This window comes from Pristiophorus japonicus, chromosome 9, assembly GCF_044704955.1.
Source record: "Pristiophorus japonicus isolate sPriJap1 chromosome 9, sPriJap1.hap1, whole genome shotgun sequence".
Lineage (NCBI taxonomy): Eukaryota > Metazoa > Chordata > Chondrichthyes > Pristiophoridae > Pristiophorus > Pristiophorus japonicus.
Window position 1 is genome coordinate 146,100,076 of NC_091985.1, and position 12,573 is coordinate 146,112,648.

Below are 12,573 nucleotides of genomic sequence, written 5' to 3' on the forward strand. Positions count from 1 at the left end.
CCATTCTCGGTCCCCGGTTCACACACACAGTCCGGTTCTGTCCCTGGTTCACACACACAGTCCGGTCCCATTCTCGGTCTCCGGTTCACACACACAGTCCGGTCCCATTCTCGGTCCCTGGTTCACACACACAGTCCGGTCCCATTCTCGGTCCCTGGTTCACACACACAGTCCGGTCCCATTCTCGGTCCCTGGTTCACACACACAGTTCGGTCCCATTCTCGGTTCCTGGTTCACACACACAGTCCGGTCCCATTCTCGGTCCCCGGTTCACACACACAGTCCGGTTCTGTCCCTGGTTCACACACACAGTCCGGTCCCATTCTCGGTCTCCGGTTCACACACACAGTCTGGTCCCATTCTCGGTCCCTGGTTCACACACACAGTCCGGTCCCATTCTCGGTCCCTGGTTCACACACACAGTCCGGTCCCATTCTCGGTCCTTGGTTCACACACACAGTCCGGTCCCATTCTCGGTCCCTGGTTCACACACAGTCCGGTCCCATTCTCGGTCCCTGGTTCACACACACAGTCCGGTCCCATGAGAGAGAGCGAGAGAGACAGAGACTGGACCGGCAAGCCCTTCGGGCGGGGTTGGAGATAAGTTGCTGCTATGTGTTTTTCAATTCTTTTAATGTGTTGGGAGCTGGCTGTATGCTTTACTTTGCAGCCTCAGCTCGCATTGTGTCCCTGGTTACCATGGCAGCCCAATCTTTTTGGCGCAGATCAAGGCTCCACCCCCAAAACTAAAGATCGGGTTAGGCCACGCCAAAATAAAGAAATCCAACGGGGAAACTGAGAACATTTTTTTTTGTCGTACTTGGGCCCCAAAAAATCGGGTGTAACTCTTCAAGTACACCAAAAAAATGCTTTGGGGAAAATTGAGCTCATTATCTCTCCCATTATCTCTCCCTCCATTTAAACTCCCCAACTCACATTCACGGTCACCCCCTTGACCTTGCAATCTCTCGTGGCCTCGCTATTCCAACCGTGTCAATTGCAGATAAGGCCATCTCTGACCATTTCCTGGTATCGCTCTCCACCCACATCCCCCTTTCCCCAATCCAAAACTACTTCCTTCTGCATCCGCCCCTGGAAAAAACTCTCTCCAAACTCTCTTACAACTGCACTTATGAACTCTCAATTGGCCCTCCTTTCACCATGACATTTCAGCAGCTACCGATCTGCTCAATCATATCCTTACCACGACCTTTGATGCCTTAGTCCCTATTGAAACCATTACTCTTTCTCACCCTGGCCTTTCATAGAAACATAGAAACATCTAAAATAGGTGCAGGAGTAGGCCATTCGGCCCTTCGAGCCTGCACCATCATTCAATATAATCATGGCTGATCATGCAAACTCAGTACCCCATTCCTGTTTTTTCTCCATACCCCTTGATCCCTTTAGCCGTAAGGGCCACATCTAACTCCCTTTTGAATATATCTAATGAACTGGCCTCAACAACTTTCTGTGGTAGAGAATTCCACAGGTTCACAATTCTCTGAGTGAAGAAGTTTCTCCTCATCTCGGTCCTAAATGGCTTACCCCTTATCCTTAGACTGTGACCCCTGGTTCTGGACTTCCCCAACATCGGGAATCTTCTTCCTGCATCTAACCTGTCCAATTCCGTGAGAATTTTATATGTTTTTATGAGATCCCCTCTCATTCTTCTAAGTTCCAGTGAATATAAGCTTATTCGATCCAGTCTTTCTTCATATGTCAGACCTGCCATCCCGGGAATCAGTCTGGTGAACCTTCGCTGCACTCCCTCAGTAGCAAGAATGTCCTTCCTCAGATTAGGAGACCAAAACTGTACACAATACTCCAGGTGTGGCCTCACCAAGGCCCTGTACAACTGTAGCAACACCTCCCTGCTCCTATACTCAATTCCCCTCGCTATGAAGGCCAACATGCCATTTGCCGTCTTCACCGCCTGCTGTACCTGCATGCCAACTTTCAATGACTGATGTACCATGACACCCAGGTCTCGTTGCACCTCCCCTTTTCCTAATCTGTCGCCATTCAGATAATATTCTGCCTTCGTGTTTTTGCCAGCAAAGTGGATAATCTCACATTTATTCACATTATACTGCATCTGCCATGCATTTGCCCACTCACCTAACCTGTCCAAGTCACCCTGCAGCCTCTTAGCATCCTCCTCACAGCTCACACCGCCACCCAGCTTAGTGTCATCTGCAAACTTGGAAATATTACACTCAATTCCTTCATCTAAATCATTAATGTATATTATAAATAGCTGGGGTCCCAGCACTGAACCTTGCAGTACCCCACTAGTCACTGCCTGCCATTCTGAAAAGGACATGTTTATTCCTACTCTTTGCTTCCTGTCTGCCAACCAGTTCTCTATCCACATCAATACATTATCCCCAATACCATGTGCTTTAATTTTGCACACTAATCGCTTGTGTGTGACCTTGTCAAAAGCCTTTTGAAAGTCCAAATACACCACATACACTGTTTCTCCCTTGTCCACTCTACTAGTTGCATCCTCAAAAAATTCTAGAAGATTTGTCAAGCATGATTTCCCTTTCATAAATCCATGCTGACTTGGACTGATCCTGTCACTGCTTTTTAAATTGGCTGCTATTACATCTTTAATAATTGATTCCAGCATTTTCCCCACTACTGATGTCAGGCTAACCGGTCTATAATTACCCGTTTTCTCTCTCCCTCCTTTTTTAAAAAGTGGTGTTACATTAGCTGCCCTTCAGTCCATAGGAACTGATCCAGAATCTATAGAATGTTGGAAAATGATCAGTAATGCGTCCATTATTTCTAGAGCCACTTCCTTAAGTACTCTGGGATGCAGACTATCAGGCCCTGGGGATCTATTGGCCTTCAATCCCATCAATTTCCCTAACACAATTTCCTGACTAATAAGGATTTCCTTCAGTTCCTCCTTCTCGCTAGACCTTCGGTCCCCTAGTATTTCCGGAAGGTTATTTGTGTCTTCCTTAGTGAAGACAGAACCAAAGTATTTGTTCAGTTGGTCTGCCATTTCTTCGTTTCCCATTATAAATTCACCTGATTCTGACTGCAAGGGACGACATTAGTCTTCACTAATCGTTTTCTCTTCACATATCTATCGAAGCTTTTGCATTCAGTTTTTATGTTCCCTGCAAGCTTACGCTCATATTCTATTTTTCCCCTCCTAATTAAACCTTTTGTCCTCCTCTGCTGAATTTTAAATTTCTCCCAGTCCTCAGGTTTGCTGCTTTTTCTGGCCAATTTATATGCCTCTTCCTTGGATTTAACACTATCCCTAATTTCCCTTGTTAACCACAGTTAAGCCACCTTCCCCATTTTATTTTTACTCCAGACAGGGATGTACAATTGTTGAAGTTCATCCATGTGATCTTTAAATGTTTGCCATTGCCTATCCACCGTCAACCCTTTAAGTATTATTCGCCAGTCTATCCTAGCCAATGCACGTCTCATACCATCGAAGTTACCTTTCCCCAAGTTCAGGACCCTAGTCTCTGAATTAACTGTGTCACTCTCCATCTTAATGAAGAATTCTACCATATTATGGTCACTCTTCTCTAAGGGCCCTCGCACAACAAGATTGCTAAATAATCCTCTCTAATTCCACATGACCCAGTCTAGGATGGCCTGCTCTCTAGTTGGTTCCTTGACATATTGCTCTCGAAAACCATCCCTAATACACTTAAGGAAATCCTCCTCGACCGTGTTGCTACCAGTTTGGTTAGCCCAATCTATATGTAGATTAAAGTCACCCATGATAACTGCTGTACCTTTATTGCACGCATCCCTAATTTCCTGTTTGATGCCATCTCCAACCTCACTACCACGGTTTGGTGGTCTGTACACAACTCCCACTAGCGTTTTCTGCCCTTTGGTGTTCCGCTGCTCTACCCATACAGATTCCACATCATCCAAGCTAATGTCCTTCCTTACTATTGCGTTAATCTCCTCTTTAACCAGGAACGCTACCCCACCTCCTTTTCCTTTCTGTCTATCCTTCCTGAATATTGAATACCCCTGGATGTTGAGTTCCCAGCCTTGGTCACCCTGGAACCATGTCCCCATAATCCCAATTACATCATATCCATTAACAGCTATCTGCGCAATTAATTCATCCACCTTATTCCGAATACTCCTCGCATTGAGGCACAGAGCCTTCAGGCTTGTTTTTTTAACACTCTTTGTCCTTTTATGTTGTAATGTGGCACTTTTTCATTTTTGCCTTTGATTTCTCTGCCCTCCACCTTTCCTTATCTCCTTTCTTCTTTTTGCTTCTGCCCCCATTTTACTTCCATCTGTCTCCCTGCATAGATTCCCCCTGGTACGACCCTCATCTTCACTCCCTCAAGTCCAAAGGACACAGAATTGAATTGATATGGTGGACAATTGGTTTAGCCATTCACCGCCAGATCTGGCTGGACCACATAAAGTATTATCGGGTCTTGCTCTTGTCTGCCAAAACTGCTCAATGTTCCAGGATCATTCTGGGATGCAAAGACAACCCCCGGCTACTATTCTCTACTGCTAACCATCTTCTTAAACCCCTCTCTCCTGTCTCCACTACACTCACCTCCAACAAGTGTGAGGAACTCATGGGTTTCTTTCTCTCAAAGATTGAGACCATCCAATCAGCTGCCTCTGCCAGTTCCCTCCCTTCCCCTAGCCCACTGGGCCAAACTTCCTCTGAGGCTCCCCCCTGCCCTATCCCTGAACTCGCATCTTTCTCCAGTTTCTCTCCGATTTCCCCTCTTGACTTCTCCATCCTCATCTGGTCCATGAGCCCCACTTCCTGCTCCCTTAACCCGATTCCCACTAAACTGCTGACCACCCAACTTCCTTTTCTGGCTCCTGTGTTAGCCGACATTGTTAACGGTTCTCTCTCCTCAGGTACTGTCCCTCCCTCAAATCTGCCGTTATCACCCCTCTCCTCAAAAAAACAACCCTTGACCCCACTGTGCTTGCTAGCTACCACCACATCTCCAACCTCCCTTTGCTCTCCAAAGTCCTTGAACATGTCGCCTCCCAAATCCGTGCCCATCTTACCCGCAACTCCTTGTTTGAATCCCTTCTGTAAAGCCCTGACCCTGCAGTACAGACTTACATGAGGCACATCTTGAAGTCAAGGTCACTCTAGACCTGCACCTTTATTTCACAGCTCTCGAATGCCTCACTTGCCTGAGACCTGCCTTTATATACCTGTGTGGGACAGGTGTGCAGTGTCTCCTGCAAGTGAACCCCTGGTGGTAAGGTAAGCTTGTGGTTACAGGTCATCTCTAGTTACAGTCATGTATAGCATGGTAAGAAACAGTTATATACAGTAGTGTGAGATACATGACATCACCCTCCCCCAAGGTCTTATTGTCTTTATAGATTCAGTCTCTCAGGTAGTCTATGCTCTCGCGTGGAGCGTCTTAGTTGTGGTTCAGTTGTTTGCCTTGGTGCCTGTTTTTCTTTCGGTGTGATTGCTGGTATCTCGCCTGGGCTGTCTGTTTCGTTCGGTATGATTGCTGGTGTCTCGCCTGGGCTGTCTGTTGAGACTGCCCTTTCCTCAGGTTGTTCCCTCTGTCTGTCCACCAGGTGTGGTGTGAGTTCCACATTGTAGTCTGCCTCTGGTTCTGTAGTGTTGTTGGTGAATCTACTTTTTACTTGGTCTACATACCTCCGGCAGGTTTGGCCATTGTCCATTTGTACCACCAGTAGCCTGTTTCCTTCCTTGCCTGTTACTGTCCCTGCAAGCCATTTGGGACCCCTGCCATTGTTTAGCACAAACACTTTGTCCCCTATTTCATTCCACATCCCCCTCGAATTTTGGTCATGGTACTCAGTTAGCTTACGGCGCTTTGCCTGAACAATTTCATGCATGTCTGGGAGGATTAATGAGAGCCTAGTCTTTAAGGTCCGTTTCATCAGTAGTTGCGTGGCGGAACCCCAGTCAACGAATGCGGACGAGATCTATATGCCAGCAGCAGTCGCAACAGTCGGCTCTGCAGCGTGGGACCTTGGATTTTTAGCATGCCTTGTTTAACGATTTGCACTGCTCGCTCCACCTGGCCATTGGAGGCCGGCTTGAACGGTGCCGTCTTAACGTGATTTATGCCGTGGTCAACTATAAAATCTTGGAATTCTGCGCTGGTGAAGCACGGACCATTATCACTGACCAATATGTCAGGAATTCCATGCGTTGCAAACATTGTTTGAAGGCTCTCCACAGTGGTGGAGGTGGTGCTCGAGTTTAAAATGGTGCATTCGATCCACTTTGGAAATGCATCGACGACTACGAGGAACATTTTGCCCATGAATGGGCCCGCATAGTCTACATGCACCCGCAACCACGGTTTTGTGGGATCTGGCTATGGCCTTCATGAGAACGATCCCCAGTTGCTCGCGGTGGAGCTCCCAGACAAACGGCTCTCTGCCTTGCAAAGGCATGACTACTCGGCTGCCCCACATCAGGCAGTCTGCCTGTAGTGATAGTTCATGCATGCACCTATGGAAAGGTTTGGTCTCCTCGGGACAGGCATCGTGAGCCACTGCCCAGTCACCAGTTAAAACATATCTTTTGACTAAGGATAACGTGGGGTCGCTGGTCGTCCAAGCTCTGATTTGGCGAGCCGTCATGGGCGAACCTGTGGACTCAATTGCCATGACCATCTCACAGTCCTGTTCTTTGGACCCTTCCGTGGTCGCCAGGGGTAGCCTGTTAAGCGCGTCGGCACAGTTGTCTGTGCCTGGTCTGTGCCTTTTTGTGTAGTTGTAAGACGCCAGCATGAATGCCCACCGTTGAATGCGCGCCGAGGCATTGGCGTTTATTGCCTTGCTCTCGGATAGCAGAGACGTGAGGGGTTTGTGGTCGGTTTCCAACGCGAACTTGGCCCCGAAAAGGTATTGGTGCATCTTTTTGACACCGTACACACACGCGAGCACCTCCTTCTCCACCATACCGTACCCGCGCTCCGCCCGCGAAAGTGACTTGGAGGCATAGCAATGGGTTTTAATTTACCCGTACCATTGACATGCTGTAAAACGCACCCGACCCCGTACACTAACACATCACATGTAAGAACTAGCTTTTTACCTGGGTCAAATAAAGTCAAAACACTGTTGGAACATAGAAGGTTGCGTGCCTTATTGAAGGCGCGTTCTTGGGCGTCCCCCCAAAACCAATCGCAGCCCTTTCTGAGTAGCACGTGGAGAGGCTCCAGCAGTGTGCTCAAGTTGTGCATAAAGTTCCCAAAGTAATTGAGTAGCCTGAGAAAGGCGTGCAGTTCCGAGACATTCCGGGGCCTGGGTGCCAGATGAATTGCTTCGGTTTTAGATTCTGTTGGGCGGATTCCATCAGCGGCAATCCTTCTGCCCAAAAATTCAACCTCGGGCGCGAGAAACAGACACTTGGATTTCTTAACTCTGAGGCCTACCCGATCCAATCGCTTTAGTACTTCCTCCAAATTGCGGAGAGTGGAGTCGGTGTCCCTGCCCGTGATGAGTATGTCGTCTTGAAACACAACCGTACCCGGGATGGACTTGAGCAGACTCTCCATGTTGCGCTGGAATATCGCAGCTGCCGACCTGATGCCGAATGGGCATCGATTGTACATGAAAAGGCCTCGATGTGTGTTGATGGTGGTGAGTAGCTTTGATTCTTTGGTCAGTTCTTGCGTCATATACGCAGATGTGAGATCTAGTTTCGAGAAAAGTTTTCCTCCAGCCAATGTGGCAAATAGGTAAATAGGTCCTCCGCTCTGGGCAGCGGGTATTGGTCCTGTAGGGAGACTCTGTTTATGGTAGATTTGTAATCCCCACAGATTCGTATGGATCCATCAGGCTTCATGACGGGGACGATGGGACTTGCCCAGTCGCTAAATTCCACGGGTGAGATAATGCCTTCCCGCAGAAGCCTGTCCAGTTCATGTTCAATCTTTTCCCTCATCACATAAGGCACAGCTCTAGCCTTGTGATGGACCGGTCTAGCATCCTGTGTGATGTAGATTTTGACTTTAGCCCCTTTCAGCCCACACCTGGCTGAAAGAGATGTTCAAATCGACTTAGAACTGTTGAGCAGGAGGTCCGTTCCTCTGACGACATGGCGTGAACATCATCGCATTTGCAATTTAGTTTTGCCAGTCAGCTTCTCCCCAATAGTGCTGGGAGATCTCCGGGGACAATCCACAGGGGAAGTCGGTTCACCGTCCCTATGTGTGTGACTGAGAGCATGGCGCTGCCAAGGACTGGGACGATTTCTTTGGTATAGGTCCTTAGTTTGGTGTCGACCCTTGTGAGTTTTGGTCTGTTGCTTTTGTGCGGCCACAGCTGTTCAAATTGTTGGACGCTCATGAGAGATTGACTCGCTCCCGTGTCCAGTTCCATGTTGACGGGTATCCCGTTGAGTAGGACCCACATCATTATTGGAGGCGTCTTGTTGTAAGAACAGTGGACATTGATCGTGTTGACCCGCTGTACCTTGGTGTCCCGGGCACTGTCCCCACTGTCTTCTGGTCCGCTTTCCGACCTTTCCGATTGTATACCAGCCGAGCTGCTGTTTTTCTGCATATGCGGGCCAGATGTCCTGTATAGTTGCAGTTTCTGCAAACGGCGTGCTGAAATCGACACCCTCTTGATGAGTGCCTTCCCCACATCTCCAGCACAGACCGCTTCCATTGTTTCTGAAGGATGAGCTGCGTCTGGCTGATCTCTCTTGAGCTTCTCTCAGTTTGTAGTTGATTGCTCGCATTGTGGGTTGATGAGGTGTGAACGGCCGTTCATGTGGCCCTTGATGGCTTCTGGCGCCACTGCCTGCTGTTGAAGGCCTGCTCTCCTGCCTTTGTCTGTGTGTGGGGGTAGCGGCTTGTTTCACGCTGTGAACCCCTTGTTCCGATGTTTCGTTAGTTGTCGTACCCGCAGTATAGATCAACCTCGTTTCTTCTTCTCCTGCCAAGAATGTCTGTGCAACCAGTGCTGCAGCCTCTGGGGTGAAGTTCTTGGTCTCTATGAGCTTTCAGAATATGCCTGAGTGGCCTATTCCTTCAATAAAAAAAGTCTCTCAGTACTTCTCTCCTTAGTTCATCGGAGAACTCACATAAACTAGGCAGCCTCCGAAGTTCCGCCACAAAGTCGGATATGCTCTGGCCCACACAGCGTCTGTAGTTGTAGAACCTGTGTCTGGCCATGTGTAGGCTGCTCGCTGGCTTCAGATGGTCTCTCACCAGTGTGCTCAACTCCTCAAACGACTTGCTTGCTGGTTTCTCGGGTGCCAGCAGGTCCTTCAATAAGGCGTATGTTTTTGAACCACAGCTGGTCAAGAGATGGGCTCTTCTCTTGTCTGCCTTATCGTCGCCCAACCAGTCTTTGGTTACAAAGCTTTGCTGGAGCCTTTCTATAAAGTCCTCCCAATTATCTCCAGCATTGCATTTTTCATCTGAGCTGTTGGTAGCCATTCTGTGGATTCTGTGATCCCGTAACTCGTCGCCACTGTAAAGTCCTGACCCTGCAGTACAGACTTACACGAGGCACATGCTGAAGTCAAGGTCACTCAGGACCTGCACCTTTATTTCACAGCTCTGGCATGCCTCACTTGCCTGAGACCTGCCTTTATATACCTGTGTGGGACAGGTATGCAGTGCCTCCTGCAAGTGCATCCCTGGTGGTAAGGTATGCTTGTGGTTTCAGGTCATATCTAGTTACAGTCATGTATAGCATGGTAAGATACAGTTATATACAGTGGTGTGAGATACATGACACCTTCAATCTGGTTTCCGCCACTGCCACAATACTGAAACGGCTCTCCTCAAAGTCACAAATGACATCCTTTGTGACTGTGACAAAGGTAAACTATCCCTCCTCATCCTTCTCAACCTGTCTGCAGCCTTTGACACAGTTGACCACTCTATCCTTCTCCAATACCTCTCCACCATCGTGGGACTGCATTCGCCTGGTTCCATTCTTATCTATCTAATCATAGCTAGAAAATCTCCTGCAATGGCTTCTCTTCCCACTGCCGCATCCTTACCTCTGATGTCCCCCAAGGATCTATCCTTGGCCCCCTCCTATTTCTCATCTATATGCTGCCCCATGGCAACATCATCCAAAAACACGGTGTCAGTTTCCACATGGACGCTGATGATACCCAGCTCTACCTCACCACCATTTCTCTCGACCCCGCCACGGTCTCTAAATTGTCAGACTGCTTATTCGACATCCAATACTGGATGAGCAGAACTTTTCTCCAATTAAATATTGGAAAGACCAAAGCCATTGTCTTTAGTCCCTGCCACAAACTGCGTTCCCTAGGCATTGACTCCATCCCTCTCCCTAGCATCAATCTGAGGGTGAACAAGACTGTTCGCAACCCAGTTGCCATATTTGACCCTGAAATAAGCTTCTGGCCACATATCGGTGGCATAACTAAAACCGCCTATTTCCACCTCCGTAACATTGCCCGCCTCCGCCCCTGTTTCAGCTATTCTGCTGCTGAAGCCCTCATCCCTGTCTTTGTTACCTCCAGACTTGACTGCTCAAATGCTCACCTGGCTGGCCTCACACATTCTACGCTACGTAAACTTGAGGTCATCCAAAACTCGGCAGCCCGTGTCCGAACTCGCACCAAATCCCGATCACCCATCACCCCGTGCTCGTTGACCTACATTGGCACCTGGTTAACAATGCCTTGATTTCTAAATTCTCATCCTTGTTTACAAATCCCTCCATAGCCTTGCCCCTCCTTATCTCTGTAAGCTCTTTCAGCCTCAAAACCCCACGCGATGTCTGCCCTCCTCAAATTCTGCCCCCTTGAGCATCCCTGATTATAATTGCTCAACCATTGGTGGCTGTGCCTTCAGCAGCCTAGACCCTCAGCTCTGGAATTCCCTCCCTAAACCTCTCCACCTCTCTACCTCTCTTTCCCCCTTGAAGGCACTCCTTAAAACCCAGCTCTTTGACCAAGCCTTTGGTCATCTGCTGTAATTTCTTCTTATGTGGCTCTGTGTCAAATTTATTTGTTTTGTCTTATAGAAACATAGAAAATAGGAGCAGTAGTAGGCCATTCGGCCCTTCGAGTCTGCAAAGCCATTCAATATGATCATGGCTGATCCTTTATCTCAACACCATATTCCTGCTTTTTCCCCATACCCCTTGATGCCTTTTGTTTCTAGAAATCTAGCTATCTCCCTCTTAAATATGTTCAGTGACTTGGCCTCCACAGCCTTCTGTGATAGAGAATTCCACAGGTTCACCACCCTCTGAGTGAAAAAATGTCTCCTCATCACGGATACAACACTGCCGTGAAAGCCCCTTGGGACGTTTTACTACTATAAAGGCGCTATATAACTGAAAGTTGTTGTTGTTGTTTCTGCCATTGCTCAGATTCCAGTTACTTATAGCACCATTCGGTTACTAGCCTCTCACTGTGCCATTATTTGTGTCCGTGTTCCATCAGCGGGAGGACCGACAGATGCTGAGAGAGGTGAGAACGTGGCTGGAACAGTTTGAACGGGAACTCACACGGATACAAGTAGCTGACGTGGGACTGCAGGAACGATATCAGGTGAGGAGGCTTATGCCCCCCTCTGTTGTCCTTTATCTTTTCCGAGGGGTGATCTCATCAATCTCTTTAAAATAATAAAGGGATTTGATAGGGCAGATAGAGAGAATATATTTCCGCCTGGTGGGGGAATCCAGAACAAGGGGGGACATAAGCTTAAAAGTAGAGCGAGGTCAGGGGTGAAATCACAAGCATGTCTTCATACAAAGGCGGTAGAAATTTGCAACTCACTTCCCCAAAAGGCTGTGGACGCTGGGGGTCAATTGGAGCTTTCAAGACTAAGGGGGCGAAATTGCCCCTTTTTGAGAGGCCTGTTAACGCCTCCACAAGACACTTTTTGCCCGTGGGGTGGGGGGAAGGGGATGTGCGCTACCGGCTTCCCGGGAAATTGCCCGGGAGTTTGCGCCCCGGGCCACCGCGCTACCGCCGTGACATCTGAGCGCCGCGTACCGACCGACCCCCTACCGCCCTGTGGGGGGCATTGCCCAGGTTGTGAAGCTGGCCGACATCCGCTCACTGGGCGGAAGTTAAAGGGGAGGTCGCCAGCACGCCGTTTTGGGTGCCGGGCTTGCAGCCTGGTGGAGGCCATCAGATGTCGTGCAGAGTGCGCAGCGGCCCTCCCCTTTAAGCAAAGGGGAGGGACGTTTACGCGGAGCAAGCATGTAGCGCTGCCGGTCGCGCCCCGTTAGCACCGCTGGTCCCGCCCCTACAGGAAGTGGTGGGCACGAGATTGCATTCCACTTCCTCTGAGGGGCGGTAAGCCCAATTCAGAGGCCAGGCCGGGGCTTCCACGCCGGGCACAGGAAGTATCGCCCCGAGCGGGTTACCGCCATCAATCGGAGCGCAGGGCAATTTCGCCCCATAAAATGAACAGATTTTTGTTGGGTAAGGGTATCAAGGGATATGGAGCTACGGTGGGTAAATGGAGCTGAGGTACAGATCAGCCATGGCGGAGTTGGCTCCAGGGGCTGAATTTCCTCTCCCTGTTCCTAATTGTAATGTCTGTAAGCTTGTAATACCTGTAGCTCCAC

General features: G+C 49.0%; 1 protein-coding gene across 1 annotated transcript in view; it reads left to right on the top strand.

Moving 5' to 3' along the window:
* Window positions 1-12,573, top strand: part of syne1b (spectrin repeat containing, nuclear envelope 1b) — a 420,847-nt gene that overhangs the window by 71,915 nt on the left and 336,359 nt on the right. Inside the window, exon 9 of the mRNA XM_070891000.1 lies at window positions 11,438-11,545. Within this exon, the coding sequence (XP_070747101.1) occupies window positions 11,438-11,545 (108 nt within the window). The remainder of the gene's footprint in view (window positions 1-11,437; window positions 11,546-12,573) is intronic.